This window comes from Cajanus cajan, chromosome 9 (assembly GCF_000230855.2).
Source record: "Cajanus cajan strain Asha chromosome 9, NIPB_CcT2T_4, whole genome shotgun sequence".
Lineage (NCBI taxonomy): Eukaryota > Viridiplantae > Streptophyta > Magnoliopsida > Fabales > Fabaceae > Cajanus > Cajanus cajan.
The window spans coordinates 15,433,158-15,453,796 of record NC_138525.1 but is presented as its reverse complement, the minus strand read 5'-3'; the positions used below and the strand labels follow the sequence as shown (position 1 = coordinate 15,453,796).

Sequence of the window (20,639 nt, the reverse complement as noted above, 5' to 3'; positions counted from 1 at the left end):
TATATATATATATATATATATATATATATATATAACATTAGCATGGTAGTGAAGTGGCAATATTGCTGGGTGAATAAATGATTGGAAATTTTTTTTAAAAAAAATGGTTTGGATTTGTGCACCAATAAGGAGGGGGGGGGGGGGGGGGGGGGGGGTCCAGGAGGTGGTAGGTACCATGTTTTAGAAGGTGGTGTTGTACATGAACGTTCATATGGCCATGGGTTTCTGGAGTCTTACTTTAGATGTTTGTCTGGCTGAGATGAGGAATAGGAACAGAAGCACTTTTCTGTAGTCACTCAAAAAAGGTGAAAAGCAGCTACGTGTGCTACAAAACTGGTCCTTTTCTATCATTACTTTTGCATTGGGGTGCAATTAGTTCTGTGATGTTATTGGTCACTGCCCGAATCAGAATTATTTGAGGATGTGTAGAATACTAATTAATCAAATTTCCATCACTATTATTGGGCTAATAATTTATGCTAGAGGGATAGTTGAACTTTGAAGAAATAGTAAGGGAAATATGTGAGTAAAATAAATAAAAATGTTAAGAGGGGTATGTAATCACACAAGAAAAGATAAGATATGAAATGATTTTATACTGTAAGATTGGTGCAACACCGATTAAAAAAAATATGACAGATAATTTAGTTCAGATACATAGAACTAGAAGTCATGAGATTGAGCTACTAGTAAGAAAAGTAGATTGTATGGTTTTCATTAATTATCGTAAAAGAAAAAAATAAAAAGAAAGAAAGATCAAAACATATTGGAGAAGTTTTTATTTATTTATATTTTTTACAACAAAACATATCGGAGAAGTTAATAGTTAAGAAAAGTTTCATGAGAAAGTATTTTGAAGTTATATATGATCATTAATTGAGTAAAATGATGTGTATTGTGACTCATTAGTCAACCTTATTTCATAAGGTTTGTTTTTGTAATATTATTAATCTAATATTTGTGTTAATAAAAAGCAGGTAATTATAATAACAGGTAACAAGCAAGAAGAAAATATTTTGGTAAGGTTCTTTGTAGTTTGTTTTCTTACAAGTTTTTATAGGCAAATGATAATTATTTTTTATTAGCTTAATCATAATTTACTTTTTATTTTACTCAAATCGGAATTCGTTAATTTAATATTTTAAGTATTTAAATACTTATTGTAACACTATTAATGTGTACGTACAAAACTATTTTCATAAATAAAATAATTTAAAATAAGTTTATATTCTTTTTTACAAGGTTTTTGGTTTATAATTTACTGTCTATAGTTTTTTTATCATCTTAAGTCATTTTCAATAAGATTTTTTAACCGTGATTTTAAATATAAGAATTAATTTTTATAAATTTTATTATTGACACATGCTGATGAGGATATAACACATTGTAAAAATTGTTTTTATATAACATTCCTCAAGAACCAATTCTTGTTAATAATTTTTTTTATTATCCTCACTTAAATAAATATAAAAATTCTTAAATTTTAAGTGACATTAAAGAGAAAAAAAATTAAAAACTCAAAATGATTTCTACTATTAAAGATGGTCTGATGTCATCTGCTTAGTTTGTTACTTTATCTTTCCAGTCTATAGCATAGGCTACTCAGTCTTGTACATAATTTTGTCAGTCTAATATATGAATCTGCTTAATTTATAGCTTAGTCTATGGCTATTTTCTGATGAGTCTTATACCTTGTTTTTCACTTATGATCAACCACCTAGTTCCCTATTGAAAATTCATTGGTGTATAGGTAGCGAGTGAACAACCAGCAGGTCCCTCGGGTCACCGCAGAAGCTAACACATAAGACTAAGACAGGTTGCCCTACAATTGCTTCATAAACAAAACACAAATTCACGAGTACTGAGTACAGAAATTGAAAGGGGTATAGAAAAATAATTATAACATTTTAAGGTGGGAAGTTGCATCTACCATTATAGTAACTGTGTTAATTAAAAATGAAAATGGTTATGGGGGGCATGCACAACTGTTAAATGAGACAAGGTCACAGAAAAATACAGGAACACAACTTTGATACATAAATTATGGTGTGACCAATGGTTGTCAGCTTGTATATGGGTCTACCTTGGACTTTGCCAGCTCTTATTTTGGGGCAAGGAAAAAGAGGGTCCCCATTCTCTTCACTCCAAATAAGGTTAAATGCTCACGACACACTATTTTGTTTAGAAAATGTTAAAGTATCATGCATTCTCATGACCATATAAATCCTTCAATTTAATATAGGGTTCTGGGTAGGGCATTCAATTTTTGTTTTCTTGGTGCAACACCCACTATTTTATTCCTCGAGGCATTCTAGATTTGTTTAAATTTTTTCTTCACTTGTTTTATTCATATTGCAAAAATATTCATTTGTCTTTCTTGATAAATAAAATATTGTTGGTAGTTGGAAATCCATTTCATCACTACACTGAGGTGACCATGAAACAACTATAGTTAAAGGATTTATATTCTCAGCATAGTCGTATGTCATTAATCATGTGGTATGTAAAGGTATTTTCGAATACGGCATTGTCCATTAAGATTAACAATAACTTGCAAGCTAACTTAAAAGCTAATTTATCTTAAAACTGTTAGTGTTTCGAATAAAATAATATAAAACTAACTAAAAAAATTTCTAAATCAATTAGTAAAATTATATACCTTTTGTTTTTATATGTATTAATGAATTTTTTTAATTGTGCAAACCTTTTATTTTAACTCTATTTTTTAATTCAATTTTATTGTTTTCTAATAAATTATCAATAATTAAAAATGATTTTATATCAAAACTCAAATTATTGATTATAAATTCAAATTTTACTGTATATATTTATTTATTATAAATTTTAATTATAATATAATTTACACTTTTTAAATATTTAAAATTTAATTATATAAAATAAAATTTCATTATATATAACATACAACTAGAATTCATACATATATATATATATATATATATATATATATATATATATATATATATATATATATATATATAATATTGCCGTCATCATAACTTAAAATCTTTGGACCTATTGCTAAGTTCATGTGACATTAAATCTGGGGCCCTTAACATGTAGTCAAGAATTTGAATATCTTGACCCGGGTGTAAAATCTTGTGGGAAAGAGGTAATTCATCCACGAAGACGAGAGTAAAGATCATTTTCATTCCCTTTTTTCTTTCATTTTTTCTATTATTAAGTTTTGAGAACATAAATGCAACTCTCCCTAAAAATATGTATACATATTATCTTCATTTTATTTATTTTCTTAAAAGTTTACAAAATTAATGAAAGAAATAAACACAAAAATAAATAAAGAGGATCCAAATTCCTCAATGGATATCCTTTGTTTAAGAAAATGTAATGAATGATTTATAATAAAGAGGGTTTAGGGTCTTATGGTCATGCATGATTTATGTCGAATATAATCTCTCTTTATTTCTTTAACCTTTTTTATACTTTTTTTTACTACTCCAACCTTTTTATGCTTAATTTATAACCAATAAGAAGGAAACATACTTTGTACTTCACTTATTTATCTTTGTTAAACACATTCCAGTGTGTTACTTCAAACACCATTTAAAAAATTACTGTAAGCTAATTATCTAAATCCATTTACTAAATATTTTCATTTTAGTCAAACAAATATGTAAATTAGTTAATAAACTATAGTAGAAATCATACTTGCACATTGAACTATTACATATAATTTTTTAGTTGAAAATATTATTTTTGAATTGACAGCTTTTTTTGTAACATTTTTATTTTTCGACGCAGACAAATTTTATAGGGAAAGTTGGAGTCTCAAAACTTAAGTGTGGTTTAGTTTTTTTTATTTAATTTCTGTTAATTTATTTTGTATAGTTAAAAAAAGTATATAAACTTTATTCTCAAATCTCAAACTTTAAGCCATAACTTTATTAGGAATATATTTGGATAAAATTCTCCAGAAACACTTTAAAGACAGAAAAACAAAAAAAAAATTAAAATCAACTTATTCATAAAGTAAAACTAGCTTATATATAAATTAAAATAGAAAAAAATCAAAATAGATTTTTTTAATTTTCATTAATTTATTTTTTTTCTTCCTAGTTTTATCTTCTATAAATATTTATGGAAAAATTTACCTAAAAAGACTTTAGGTGATCTACAGGTTCATTGTTGCCAATAGAAGGAGTTCATTAAACTCAAACAGTAAAGGATTTGGGCCAAAAGTAACTCTATATATTGTATGCCTGATTTTACTTAAAACAAGGAATGGGCTTTACACACCCATTTTCTCTTTGACACTTCATTACATTTTTATATTTTGAAATTTTAATTTACACCACTCTCCATTTTTATTTTATAATTTCTTAATTTTAGGGATTAATATGAAAACTCTTTCCAAATTCAGGATCAAAGTGAGTGTCTACTCATTTCAAAAACTAATTTCTGGCAGAAAAAAAAAAAAAAGAATTGATTGCAAAAGGAATCACCCTCATAAATATGCAACTGACTGATGAATTGGGGTATGGGAATGGGATATTGTATGACAATGAAAATGGGCTCAACTTCCAAATACAAGACTGGATCATATTTTTCTCTATGACCTAAAAAGCACCATTCATTCGGCCCAAATAACGAAAAAATCTTTAGAGCCCAATCATCTTATTCAGCAAGTTGTGTTTGGACAATGTTATACTTATAGTTGGCCTTTCTCCATCCAATAATCATTCTCTCAAAATCTCATATATCAATTTTACCTTTAAACAAAATCTTGATTTAAATCTAATAAATAGAAGTGAACATAATTAAGATTACAGATTTCATTAAAAAAAATGATAAAATTGATGCATATTTCACACTAATAACATAATTCTATAAGTTGATATACAAACAGTAAATACTTCACATTAATAAGATTAAAAAGAATCTAAAATAATAAGGCCATTAATAATTGAATGTTTCTTTTTAAAGACGCTAAACAAGAAAATATCCATATCCACATGTGAATGCATCATCAAAGCAAATTCAGAGAGTGTTTCCAATCTTCAACAGTTCAACTAACAATTGGTTACCAAAAAATAGCCAAGAAAATGAAGAAAGAAAGCATTCATGATGCTCCCTCTTTGATGGGACGTAGAGTGTCCACGTACATAGATGGATGCTCAACCAGCCTTTGCTATTACAATATTGTATACTTAAGTTTATAACAAAAATAAATGGCAGAAAATAAATAGAATTATTTCTTTAGAAACTCAATTACGACAATGTTTACGTATGCCTAATGTTATGCAAGTTTCATTCTATTTGGTTTATTTTTTCTACACAATGCACTGAATACATTTAGAGCTCACGTGACGGCACCTTCATCAGAACATTTAGTTTCGCAACAAAAACCTAAATTTATGGAATCGGTTTCATGTCAATTTTTACACTTATTTATAGTATGATATGTTGCGAACAAACCTTTCTTTGTGTGGAAAATAATTAAACACCGAACAAGACATCATCTTTTAAAGTTCTTTCTTATCATTAAATCAAAACCATCATGACATTAAATTTTGATAAATATACATATTTCAATACGAAAATAAAAACAAATTAATAATGTGAATACACCTAATTAAGAGTCTTTGAAATATACTATACACTAAATTCTCATAAATTTTCTTTTTCTCACCACTTAAAAAATATCATACTAATGAAAATATTTATGTGTTTATAAACATATTTTTTTTTCTTATTTTAATGATATAAGACTTTAATTATAATCTAACAATACATTTTATAAAGCAATAACAGATAAAATTCAATATTTTATATTTACATGCTACCCTTATAATTGCTACATTCACAACCTAATACATGATTCTATCTAAATTTAATACTAGTAGTTATAATTTCATGTTATCAAATAGTAATAAGAGTAATAATATTTTCCTTCCCAAAGTCAAAGCTATAAATTGCCTGCCATTAAATACAGTTAATTATTGTTTATCAAATCAAGAAATACATGTGATTTATTTTTGTATGAAAAACGTGTGAATGCTGAATACAATACTCTAACAACAAAAACACAAATGAGTAAGCTATACGCGAATTATACATGTAACTTCACTTTATTAGTTGATGACGAAACACATCGCTCACCAAAAAAAGCAAAGGGAAACACATCGCACGAGATCATATAACCTTATCACCACTTTCATTATATAGACTGTATATGCCAAAGAAAAACAATATCCTGTCCCCATGCATAATATATGAAATTCCTAGAGCAATTCCTATAACATGTAATAAGATTTCTTTTTGTAAAAATATCTAATCATATACCTTAACATATAATAAGTGAACGGTATTATTAAATATATTATCCTCAATTATAACATGTTATCTTTGATTATATTTATTTCAGTGTCTCAAAAAATATTACACCGATTAAGAGTTAGATGTAATTAATAAACTTCTTTTTTAATTTATTAAGGTATTATCAAAACAGACATTATCTTAAATACGCTAATTCTAATAATGTTAGGGTCAATCCAACAATGATGAAGGTCTAAAACATAATTTAAAAGAGACTTTTATACTTGAAATAATAAAGCTATATACTAATATATATGAGTTTTAATAGTCTTACTATTGGGTCTGTCCTAATTTAAAAGAAATTTTATCGACCTTTCTTTTTTTATAGAATATAATATAGTAGATAATTTTTAATTGGTGAATCTAAAGTTTAAGTTTTAACAGTTTTATTCTTGAGTCTATCCAAATAAATTTAAGTTAAAACAGTATTTAATTAAATGAAATATATATTACTAAAAGAATATGATGGTACCACAAAAATTATTAGTACAAATTATTTGATATTAGTGTTTCTTAATAAAAAAAATCATAATTCAATTCTTGATTTAGACATTAAGTTACAATTAAATACACCATTTTATCTCTATAAAAATCAACAAGATAAAAAAAATACTTTTTTATTAACAAACAAAAAGATGGTGGTGGAGGTGTCTTATTAAAAATCTTATTATAATTATATATATATATAATATACTTGATTTGAGAGCTTGGAAGAGGTATAACACGACACTTACTAGTCACTAGAACATAAAGATGAGGCTAACAATGTTATCAACAAAATTGCTTTTGTGGTTCCTGTTTTTGTCTTGGTGCCACTTTGCCATCTCATGTGAGGCCAACCAAGAGGGTGAATACCTCTACAGGTTCATTCGATCAAGGAGATCTAAGAAAGGTTCATATGGAGAGGCTTCAATGGCGACAAGTGGCCACGACCGACATTATTCGAAGGTTTATGTTGTTGAGGAACAAAGTGGGTTGAGGGAAGGTGACAAAGTGAAGGCTTTGCCGGGACAACCACAAGGGGTGGATTTTGATCAATATGCTGGCTATGTGACTGTGGATGCAAAAGCAGGGAGAGCACTATTCTACTACTTTGTGGAGTCACCTAACAACTCCTCCAACAAGCCTCTTGTTCTATGGCTAAATGGAGGTAACTCTAATGCATCTTGTTTCTTGATAAATTTCTATGTTTCTATGTATCAAATAATCAAATGCATTGCTCTTCATCAACATCTCGGATTTGAGTACCGTGAATGAAAAAATATATATATAAACAAAAATATTACTTAAAATGATCTAGCAAACTTTTAGCTGAGATCAGTTATTGATAAAGTCAGTACATCATTTACACTAACTACATTATTATTGAAACAATAATCAAATATATATAAAAGAGAGATTTAGTGAATTTACCAGGATCATTGCTAGTTTTTATCATCGATCTTAAGTGGAGAAATTCTTATAGCTCCTAAGTGTGAAATTATTTCGGTAGAAATAATCGATTAGTTTTAGAAGTTTTATATTTAGAAAAGTGACAAAAATGTATTATTGTTTTCTAAAATAAATTAAACTAAACGAGTTGTAAATTAGTTGAGATTTTTTATTGGGAAAGGAATGCAATGCAATAAACCTTAAAGATGTCATAATAGTAAACAAAATATAATTATTTATTTAGGAATGTACTCATTAATCTCTATTCACTTATATAATTGAGAATCAAATATTTCAATTATTTAAAGGTGCCATATTTGGGGCAAGGTTGGCTATTTTTAATTATTTGTTATTTTTTAAATTAATGTATTTATTAACGGGTTAGATTTTGAGGTTGGAGAATTTTACTAAAACTCAAAATTAGTAGATAATGTTAAATAAATATTTTTAAAAAAATACAATGATTGAAAGAAGAAAAAAATCTAGAAAGAGAAAGAATTCCTTTTGCCCCGGGAATTATAAAGTGGACTCAATTAGTGTTGAATAATATGACACTATGACCCCACCCTATATTCCGTGTAAGTTATCAATGGGTTTTTATATGCTAATTTCTTTTTCATAATTTGTTGCTATATAATGAGATAATAGATTCCCAATCAATCGCCACACTCCAACATTGACAACATATTCGCTAGTGGAATTCTAACACGGAAGCCATTACTCATGTCTGCCACTAAAAATGATGTCAACTTAATAATTATTGAGAAGTTTAATTAGCAAAAAATTCTTAAGTTTGCCTTGTAGTAGTATCAATTGGAACTGAACCAAGAATCTCATAATCTCGAATATTTGACTTTGAATGGGTAATATTCATTTGACATCACCTATTTTTATATTTCTTTTACGCTTTCTTTCACACGGAAAGTTAATATGTAACTTTTACTATAAAAATGTGAAATATACGAAGAAAAAAATAAGTGTGATAAAAAAAAATAGTATGAAGTTATCATGATCCTATTTTACCAGTCTAATACCGCTTATCACAATAATTACATAACCTAATCCACACTTCTGTTTTCATATTAGTAAGTCCATAAATGGATCAAAACAATATTAGTAAGTCCATAAAAGCTAATCATCATTATTCTATATTAGTGTATTTAAATAAAAAGCTATAATAGTATTAATTAATTCATTAAGTTATGCTTTGTTATATTCTTGAATTGTATGTTAACATTGTATACTTTATATGAAAAACTGTAGAACTAATATTTTGCATTAAGAATTCAATTAAGTAACAAAATACGCATTTTTCATTTATATATATTACTCTTATAAAAGTTAAAAAAAAAACTATTAACATATTAATTTTTCTTATTTTAGTAACCAATGTTGCAAGTGACTTAATTAAGAACCCCTTTTCCCTCTATTTAATGTTTACTTTACACAACAATAAATTTTGAATTTAGAGCCTCATACAATTAAACTATTTGAAATCCCACATATCCTAATAGATTTTTTATGTTCAAAGTTAAAATCATTATTTCCATCCAATGTTGAAAGAAAAAAATTTAATGCCACTCTAGTTGCAATTCTTGGATAACTTCTTTCTTTAGTAGTAAATTTCAAGATACATGTACATACCCATCTTCAAAATCAAAATCTCATTTTTTTTATTTCTTTTATTTTTAGTAGTTCTCTCTTTTAGGTTCATCTTAAACTTTGATTACCAAATAACAAATCTACCAACTAAAACTCTCGAAACTTGAAAACAACATATATTTTTCCACAAGAGGGGATGATAGGGCTATCTAATGTTTTCTGGGCATAATACTTTCTTTTTTGTTGCAACTTGAGAAAATCAAAATCATTTATCATTCTAACAATGAAAATGCTTTCCTTTACTAGTAATTTAAAGGAATTAGATCACTAAATATATGTATGATATGCAGGGCCTGGCTGCTCTTCCTTTGGGTATGGAGCCATGCAAGAACTGGGACCTTTCAGAGTCAACAGCGATGGAAAAACACTTCACAGAAATCAATATGCATGGAACAATAGTAAGCATAATGTAGCTGCTAGCTAGATAGAAAAATAAATATAATAAACCATTGATTTAAGTAATACTGGATTTATCTTCTTAAATAAGACTTTGAATTTAAGTTTTGTGAATGAAAAATATGTAACCGAAAGAAAAGATCTCATTAAAAATAATGGACCAAATTTTTTAACAAAATATAGTTATCAATCTTAATAAATACTTTGTATTAATAACAGGATTATAAAAAAAATAAAAATAACAAGTGCTTACAATATCTTTTTCCGATGAAAATTAGAGTTTCATTCCAATAATCTACTCTATACAAAATTTGCATTAAATGTCAATATAAAATTCAAATTCTTACGGAAGATCATGGTAGAAAACACCTAATTAATTAAGAGTCGGTCTCTAAATTTTGTCTCTTGTCTGTCACATTTTAACTGGGAGGATAGAGAAAGACAAGTGATTGTGATTTGGTTCCGTGGCATAATTATTATTTAGAACTGATGAGAGTTTCTTGAACAATTGGCAGTGGCAAACGTTATTTTCCTAGAGTCTCCAGCAGGAGTTGGTTTTTCATATTCAAACACTTCTTCTGACTACCCTAATACCGGTGACAAGAGCACAGCCATGGACTCTTACACTTTTCTTCTAAATTGGCTTGAGAGATTTCCACAGTACAAAACTCGAGACTTGTTCATCACTGGAGAAAGCTATGCTGGACATTATGTCCCTCAGCTAGCTGACACTATTCTCACTAATAATAAGCTTACCAATCACACAGTGATCAACCTAAAAGGGGTTGCGGTGAGTTTAATTTTCTGTTACATTTAGAATATGTTTCGATACAAACTTAAAAGTATTGTTGAGAGTTTAGAGTTTCTCTAAAAAAAAAAAAAAAAAAAATCAGTAAAAAAACTCTCAAAAATTCTTTTAAATTTGTATACAAATACACTCTTAATTTACTACATTTAAACTTCAACTTGTTTTGGTCTTAAGTTTCTATTCTTATTGCAGATTGGGAATGGGTGGATAGATGATAGTATGTGTGCAAAGGGAATGTATGACTATTTCTGGACACATGCTCTGAACTCTGATGAAACACATGAAGGAATTCAAAGACATTGTGACTTTGAGAGTGGTAACTTAACAAATGAATGCAGCAAATATCAAAATAGTGGGGATGATGAAGTTGGAAACATTAACATATATGACATATATGCTCCTCCTTGCGATTCAGCAGCAGCAAAAGCTGGTGCCAGTCCTGCCACTAACTCTGTAAGTTGCATGTCATACTCGTTTTCATTTTTGTTACGTGAAGACTCTACTGGAAGTAGAGAAGTGTACTTGGTTAAGTACATAAATAGTTAAAATAAACTTAAAAGGATACTCATATTTAATCATAGTAAAATCTAAATTTAATATATTTTCTTACATTAGGCTTAATTACTTCTTTGATATTTATAATTGTATGAATTTTACCTTTTAATTTTTATAATAATTAAAAGTGTTTCATTTTAGTTCCTATAAATAAATATATATATATATAAGGGGTTATAATTACACCGGTGTAACTTTTACTAAGTATTACATTGCTGAATAACTTTATATTAAATATGAATTTTGTAAATCCAGCCGTTAGATTGAAAGTTCTTTACTTTTAGATCAGATATATAAAATTTTATATTAATCTAAGATAATTTAATACTTCATTCTTATAAAACAAAATTAACATAATATATTTATTTCAAAATTTACTAAACTGTGAACATTTTGATTACTTTTAAGTTGTTCAATTTTAACAAAATTTGATATAAACATATAAAGTAATATAAACTTTCAATCTAACGGTTGAATTTACAAAATTCACATTTAATAGAAAGTTATTGAGCGGTCTAATAATTAGTAAAAGTTACACCGATATTATTATAACCCTCTTCATATATAGGGGTGGGCAAAAAAAACTAAACTGAATTGAACTGTTGGTGAACTGAAATGAATTGTACTATAAAAAACTGAACTGTTTTTAAAAAAACTGAACTGAACTATTTAAAAAAAAATTGAACTAAACTGAACTGTTGAAAAGTTAAACTATACTGAACTATAAAAACTGAACTGAATGATAAAAATTAAACTATTTTTATAAAAGGATAAAAATTAAATGTGTCTAACATATTTTAATTTAATGGATTAACTCGATAATCTAATGATCAAAACTTTGAAGAAAAAAAGTAATTCAAAAAAAATTGTATCAATTTTATCGAACCTAACAGATCAATTGAGCTATGTTGGATCACTTATTATTAGGCTTAAAATTCATTAAGTTTGTTTGACTCAATTTTATATTTTTTTTCCTTTGAAAATTTTAAATAAAATGGAAAATAAAGTAAAGTTGGCAAATGTGTCTTATCTTGACAAACCAACGAGTCAAAATTGTTCAATTCAAAATATCATAACAGTTCAGTACAGTTTGAATTGTAGTTCAGTTCAAGTTTTTATAGTGTAGTTCAGTTCAGTTCAATGATACAAAAGAACTGTTTAGTTTAGTTCGTCTAAACTAACATTCAGTTTAGTTCAATTCATGAGAACTACTTTAAAGTTCAGTATAATTTTTATAAGTTCAGTTCAGTTTAATTCATTTTGCCCATCCCTATATATATATATATATATATAAGGAAGTTATAATAACACCGGTGTAATTTTTACTAAGTGTTATATCACTCGATAACTTTATATTAAATGCGAATTTTATAAATCCAACCATTAAATTGAAAGTTCATATCTCTTAGATCATATATACAAAATTTTATATTAATCCAAAATGATTTGATACTTCATTTTTATAAAACAAAATTGACATAATATATTCATTTCAAAATATACTAAATTATGAACATTTTGATCACCTTCAAATTGTTCAATTTTAACAAAATTTGATATACACGTATAAAGTGATATGAATTTTTAATCTAACGGTTGGATTTACAAAATTCACATTTAATATAAAGTTATTAAGCGGTGTAACACTTGGTAAAAGTTATACCGGTATAATTATAATATATATATATATATATATATATATTCCTTTCAATCTCTATAACTTCGTAAATTTTACCTTTTAGAACTATACGGGATATTAAAAGGAACAAAATTATATAGATTGAAATGAAATATTTTAACTATCTGTGGGAGAAAGTTTATGAAATTATATGGAGCAAATGGGTATTTAAACCTTTATATTACTATATTCTTTCATCTTTACTTTTGTTTACTTTGAGTTACATTCTTAACTTCCGCCACCTTCACACTTTTTATTCTTCTTTCATTCGACCTATAACACCCATAAATATGTATGAATTTAGACAAACTAGGTGAGTAAGAATGAAAAACTATTGTATGGCTCGGACCACCATTTGTTTATGGTTCAGCAATCTTTACGTAACACCTGCTGTTTTCAATTTTTTTTAAAAATTAGTAAAATTTGACTACTTGTTACATTGATAGTCTCATATCACACTCATGCTGTACAATAATTTCTTGGTAAGAACTATTCAAAGTTCACAAAAATGGGAAATTAATTACTGAGAACATATTAAGAACGCTAAGATCAATAGAGCAAGATTATTTTTGTCAAAACTAAGCCAGAAACTGTCCAATGTTTAACTTTGTAGGACAGTAGTTTGGACCCTTGTTCTGACGATTATACCAACACCTACTTAAATCTCGCTGAAGTACAAGAGGCTCTTCATGCTAAAGCCACAGAATGGTCTCCTTGCAGGTAGACAAATGAAAATTCTCTAATTGTGTCTTCCTGACTACATTTTTCAATTGTAATTATTCTATTTCCTGAATTAATGCATCTGATGCTTCTGTTCAGAGGGGTGGGATGGACAGATAGCCCAGCAACAATTCTACCCACTATAAATCGGTTAATATCAAGTGGCATAAACACTTGGATTTATAGGTGAGAGACTATACAAATTGCTATGCTACATTGATCCAAGACACTAACATTGTTGTTGCTATTCAATAATGCAGTGGCGATACAGATGGGCGTGTTCCCATAACATCATCTAGGTATTCAGTAAATGCCTTGAAACTCCCAGTGGTGACAACATGGCGTCCATGGTACTCTGGCAATGAGGTAATCAATGAAGCATTATTATATATATATATATATATATATATATATATATATATATATATATATATATATATATATATATATTCAGAACTTAAACGCCACATGTAAGTAATCTACAGCATATAATATGCAGGTTGGAGGATACTTGGTTGTGTACAAAGGGCTCACACTCGTCACTGTAAGAGGAGCAGGGCACATGGTTCCAAGTAACCAACCACAGCGAGCGCTAACCATGATCTCATTTTTCCTTCGTGGAGAACTTCCTCCTAAATAAACCTCTTATGTCTATTTGTGGTACATATCCTTAAAATAGATGTGAAAATTTGATGAGGTTCACATGCAAATTCATCATCAGCTCTAATTAGAGGAGGCAAATAGCTCCAAAGATCGGTATATATCCTTTCCATATCAGGGTAAAAAATTCAAGGATGTGTACATATGATAAGTTACATAAATACATTTATCTGTCTATTTGAAGGAATACCACGCCGACTCTCAATATTCGAGCAGCAAAATCTGGAATTTTTATCTCCTTTGAGATTCTCTACTTAAAAGTTGAACTTTTAAGTTCAAGCAACTCAATTACAAATTCTTAATTAATACACCCACTCCTCTCTCTCTCTCTCTCTCTCTCTCTCTCTTCAAGGACCTAACCTAAGGCTATGCCAATATCCGTTTTATTTCTTCTGGGTTTAATGGTGAACAATTTTATATACACAAACTATTAAAGGAATGAAGGTGGGACTTATTATCTTACGCATGTTGAAGCAATATACAGCAAAATTATATACAGACTCAACCCAGATTAAAATGAACACAGCTATCATATTTTGTTGTCGAGGTTGGATCTCAATTTTATTTGGGCATGAATTAGGCAAACTAGAACATTATGCGGTTAAAATTATTCCATACAAAGAGTAAAAAACACTACAGACGAAAAACATGAAATTATTTTAGGGGACCGGAAAGCTTTCTCTGCAAACAATTATTTTAGCAAAGTTGAACTATATTTCAAACTTAACTATGGATGTACATACAAAATGAGCTCAGATTTCCGATTCATAGAAGACAACAAAATGAACGAAATCTCTTAAATACAATGAACTTGAATGCTATAATCGCTTCTGAAAAGAATAGGGGCATGCAAGAAAAATATTGGCAAAGAAGAATTGAAATGACCCTTAAAAGCTAACAAAGGCAAAGCTTCGATATCAACTGCAGGAATCAAATAAAATGCACGCAAGCACACACGCTGTCATACTTAAGACAATTATTCCTATAATAAGTTTAAGGTCCTCATTAGTCATTACTCCTACAGGCCTAAACAAATGATTAATTGAATCCCTACATTGCTACCTCAGGCTATCAAAATTCATCTCCGCTCCACAATTAGGAGGGATTCTTAAGAATTCAACAGATCAAACAAGTTACAAAGAGAGATGCTAATTTGCACATTCAAGCTTGATTCTGTGTAACTTGTAAAAGCTACTACTGCACTGTACTGAACTTCATCAGCTTACTTGTTGTTGGTGGCCTCCATAAAGGGGGTAAGCCCCATAAGCAGCAGCATATATGCTGGGATCATGACGAGGGGGCAATGCATATCCATAACCATCATATATAGGGCCACCATAATATGCCCCAGTCCAGGGGTTGCCGAAATCCATTCTAAACTGCAATCCAAATATATACCAATTGAGTGAATAATCGCATGCAACTTAATGAAAGGCAGCAGTAAGACAATCTCGCACTCTAACACAACTTTGTGGGGATATAAGATTACGAAAACTAAACTTTTATCCATTGATCTTAAAAGAAAATCCAGAAAACTTCCTTATAACTTATATTTTAAATTATTACAAGGAGCCAAATAGAAGCTGTTTTCTTTAAACAGGTGTATTATACAGTATTGCTAGCTGGATTGATAGGTCAACAAACAATGCTTGTTTCTGTAGATCAACAGACTAATGAAAATGCCAATGTGGGAATGCATGAGTGAGTCTTACCTGCTTATTTGCTGGATTACGGCCCCAAGAAAGACGGACTGTCTGCTTGCCAATTGTTGTCCCATTTAGCTTCTGCAATGCCTCTTCAGCATTATTCCTGGAAAAGTTGTTCAGAATAATGATGTTGTGTTTACATCAATAAAGAGATTAAAAATATGTTATCTGTCAATACGTAAAGATTTGAGAAGGCCAGAACTCTTACCTGTTTGCAAATTGGACAAAACCACACCCCTTTCCAACAGGTATCTTAACAGATACTATCTCACCATACTGGGAGAATGGCTGCCTAAGATCTTCATCTGAAACATTAGGGTCGAGTCCTCCAACAAATATCTATAATGAATCATTGGTTACTGGTTAGCTATTGGAAATAAGCAGTAAATGGCTAAACTGCGACCCTTAATAAAAGGAACTGAAAAACTCACTGTTGTGTTTGTAGAATCTGCTTCAGATTGGCCAGATGTGCCATTTGACTGGCCTCCTAAACAAGGAAACTAACAAAATCAGCACCATGTAGGTGCGAAATATTTCAAACTCATATTGTAGCATGCAATGAAAAAACAAAACAACATCAACAAAACAATTAACTTTTTTTCCATTGTGGGGGTCTGACAAGAATCAAAACAAATTCAGAAATATAAATTCAAGAACGGGGGGTATTAAGGACTGAGTAAATTTTTGGACTAGTTTATTTTGAAGCTAAAAAAAGCAATTTATATCATGCCACACACCAATGGACCAAATTGACACTTAAATATACCTCACATAATTAGAAGCAATTAATAATTCAGATGAATTTTCAACTACCTTAACTTCTACCGAAAGAAATCGCAAACAAATTTGATGTTCATTTTCATTTAGTAAAGAGACAGTGATTGTCTTTTTTTATTTCTTTTGCTGTGAAAAGCACATATTACTTGTATTTCAAGGAATTTACCAATCTAGAAAGTCGTTGAATCCACCATTTAAACCACAACACTGATTATTGTTTATACGAGCAAGAGCAAGAAATGTAGTTCTCAAAGTTCATTAATAAAAACCTGAAGTAGAACAGCTGAAATCTGAGGTTAAAATAGGTGAAAAGGGTAAAATCTCATATATGAGAAGGAACCAAGGAAGTAATGTGATTTGGCATACCCTGTTGATGACCAGATGATTTCCTTGGAGTTGCAGCACCAATACGCATAGGCCTGCTAGAACAGTAAACACCATTCATCTGAGTCATGGCCTGAGACCTTTCATTGTCATCTCCAAACCTGACGAAACCATAGCCCTTTGAACGGCCAGTATTGGCATCAAAAACAACTTTTGCAGCTTTAACAGAAGGATAGACACTAGCAAAAGTTTCATGCAACAAACTATCTGTAACATCTGCAGCTAGATCTCCTACAAAAATAGAAAGGTCAGGAACATTATCTGAACCCTTGTCTCCAGTGCTAAATGTTGCCCAGTTCAGACGGAATGGTTGATCTGTATTGGGCATCAAAATTCCGGCATAATTCTGCAAAACTTTCTCAGCTGTAGCATGTGAATAGAACTCCACAAATCCATAACCCTCTGATAGACCAGTTTGCTTATTGCGAATAACCTTGATGGAAGAAATCTGCAAAATTATATAACAGTCAGAAGCTTGCATATAAGAAGCACTGGCAACATATTTTGTCTTAACAAATTAAGCCTCCAAAATGCATATTTATTTTCATCAATGTAGCAAATATTAAACATCTTTAAAGTCCAATTAATCACTGTTAAATATTTCAATAACCTCATAATACCATTATCCACTCACGGCAAAGTTAGCTATAAATAGGCATTTCAATAACCTTGTCCCATTATTACCACATCACATATTAATAATCAAATACATTCACGTTCATTTGCACAAAACCAATTAAAAACATTAAATGGGAATGGTTAAAAATAACACCCACTTTCCTATTTCCATTTGCATTCTTCAACTATTAATTCCCAAACAAGTACGAATCTATTTTCACCAATAAGCATAGCCACTTGATTTCATTCCCACAACAGAAACATTTTCATACATCCACTAAATACAATTTTGGATAGCATGACAATACATAACATGTCTTGTTTAATGGTTTGCTCATTGTAAACCATTATTGCGTCCCATGTTCAAGACAAGACACTATAAATCCTCAAACTCATCCAAACCATACATAACGTTGGATTAATGGACTGAACTTAAAATATTATATAACTAGTAAGTTTCATATAAAATTCCAAATGAAAGAGTACCAAAGAACTTTTTTACCTTTTCAAAAAAAATATGAATGAAGTTGACACTTGACAAGCAAAAAAAGCAAAAAAGAAAAAACCACGTAAAATTCACCTAAATGTGAATGTTAACTGCTCTTACTTGATATTCTAATAGCTTCTCACACACAATACATAAGTATAAACTTAAACACGAATTCAATAAGAAAACCCATAAATCGTGGTACACAACAAACTAACAATAACGAATAACAGCATTTCTCAATGATTCGTTCTCATTGCGCGCATACCTCGCCGGTGGAAGCGAAACAGCGATGGAGATAGTTTTCGTCCATCCAGTGATGCAAATCGCCGATCCAGATGGTTTTGTTGTCGGCGGCGGATCCGTTCTGGTGGTGGTGGTGGGGCACGTGCTGGTGCTGGTGCTGGTGGTGGTGCTGGTGCGGCACGTGCGGGGGGTACTGGTGGTGGAAAGGCACGTAGGGCGGCGGCGCGTAATGCTGAGGCGGCAGCATGTGGTGCTGCATTACCATGGCGGCGGGGTACTGCATGGGCAGCCACTGGTGCGGGCGCGGCGGCTGGTGGCGCGGCGGCCCGTTCTGGTCGGACGGCGGTTGCGAGGAATCAGAGGCGTTGGATTGCTGCATCTTAAGGAATGAATGGACGGTGAGCGAATGGGGTGGCTTGGTGTGTGTGTGTGTGTGTGTGTGTTTGTCTTTTCTATAAATGGATGCGCGAGTGTGGAGGCCAAATAAAGAAAGAGCTAAAAAGGGAAAAGAGAAGAGGAGCGTGAGAAAGGGTGAATCTGAATTGGAGAGTTAAGAAGGGTATAAGATGATGAGATGAAGGATTCGTGGCTTCGTTTTGCTTCTCCCAACGCTCGCCGTTCGATTGCTTTCCTAGATTTCCTTTCAGCCCTTCGATCAGATGCCTATTACTACACTACTGCTACTGCTCATGCCTCATGCCTCATGCCTCATGCCTCATGCCTCATGCCTCATGCCTCATGGTTTTCGTTTCCCCTCTCCTCTCTCTTTCTGTGCCGCCGCCACCTTTCCTTCCTTTCCTTTCCCAATTCCCTTCCCTAACTCTTCTTTTTCCTTCCTTTCCTCTTTTTTAATTCTTAGATAACCTTCAGACTTCAGACTTTCATTTTTATATATTATTTATATTTTAATTCTTAAATAACGTTCACAAAAAAGTTTTCAGTTTCATTTTTATATAATATAATAATCTTTTACCATCTATAACTTAAAGATATTCGTAGGTTATATTTAAATTATTTATATATATATATATATAATAAAAGGTAACTATTTACACTATCAATAATAAATACTCACTTATTTTGTTAATTTTTTATTAACAAGGACACAAAGTGCCTTTGTTTAAATGAGGATTATATGCCTTGTTGGTGCTGTGGGATGTGGAAGTTACAATGATAATTATTATTTAAATTAATTAAGTAAAATTATTATGTTATTATCTATTAAAATAAATTGTGCAATTAGCATAATAAATAAAAGGCAAAATGTCTTAAAATTTGTATATACAAAAATGATGAATCAGTTTTATATGTTATTATAGATTAAATGAGAGAGAGTACAAATGATAAATAAAAATACTTAAAAAAATTTAAATTAATTAATTAAAAAAATAAACGTGTCTAAGAAAAAAATGATATTCTTTTTCATCTATTATTATAGATAATAAAAATCACATTACAATAATTAAAGTTTGTATCAAATAAATATTTTAATTTCATGATAAATAATTACAAATTATTTTTAACTATCAATAATTTCTTTTAAAAATCTTGAAATGTTATTTAGAAATAAAATTGAGAATTATTAATTAAAAAAAATAGAGTAAAGAAATTTTTTTAAAATTGTTACCTTCAAAGAAAAATAATTACAAATATTATTATTAAAAAATAATTTCTAAAAACATGGTTGTTCAAAATAAATATTATAATTTATATAAAGATAATTATTATTTATTGTTCATTTTTTAATATAAAATTCTAGTTCATTTTAAAATAACATTAAAATGAATTTAAAAATTAAAAATGATATATATTGTTTTCGTTGATAAATTAAAAGGATATGAGTTTCTACATATAAGAGGTTGTGAAGAAATCTCAAAAATTGGTTTCATTTAAAATAAACTACTCTCCTTAGAAAATATTCATATTTAATATACAAAAATAGATTTCAAGATCTCCATAAAAATAACTATTCATATTTAATTTACAGAAATAGATTTCAAATCTAAGTAAAAAAAATATATTCTAAGTAAAGTTAAATTCTAAATTGAATATCAACCCATCAACCATCAACCACTAAATATTAATTATGAATATAATTATCTTAGTTGAGAGTATTTTTAGGAATTATTTTTTGATATAAACGTTTTTAGGAAATTT

General features: G+C 29.5%; 2 protein-coding genes across 2 annotated transcripts; one reads left to right on the top strand and one right to left on the bottom strand.

The window, feature by feature from the left end:
* Positions 1–7,047: 7,047 nt before the first annotated feature.
* LOC109812319 (serine carboxypeptidase 1) lies at positions 7,048–14,574 on the top strand. The gene is made up of 8 exons (XM_020376260.3): positions 7,048–7,504; positions 9,738–9,845; positions 10,359–10,633; positions 10,844–11,104; positions 13,498–13,604; positions 13,704–13,790; positions 13,865–13,970; positions 14,104–14,574. The coding sequence occupies exons 1-8, from the start codon at positions 7,108–7,110 to the stop codon at positions 14,242–14,244; spliced, it is 1,482 nt and encodes a 493-aa protein (XP_020231849.1). The 5' UTR covers positions 7,048–7,107; the 3' UTR covers positions 14,245–14,574.
* Positions 14,575–15,174: 600 nt separating this feature from the next.
* On the bottom strand, positions 15,175–19,347 carry LOC109812320 (polyadenylate-binding protein RBP47C'). The gene is made up of 6 exons (XM_020376261.3): positions 18,505–19,347; positions 17,114–17,579; positions 16,402–16,457; positions 16,179–16,309; positions 15,977–16,073; positions 15,175–15,643 (listed from the first exon to the last, which is right to left on the bottom strand). Exons 1-6 carry the CDS (start codon positions 18,859–18,861, stop codon positions 15,482–15,484), a joined length of 1,269 nt encoding a protein of 422 aa, XP_020231850.1. The 5' UTR covers positions 18,862–19,347; the 3' UTR covers positions 15,175–15,481.
* Between the last annotated feature and the right edge of the window lie 1,292 nt (positions 19,348–20,639).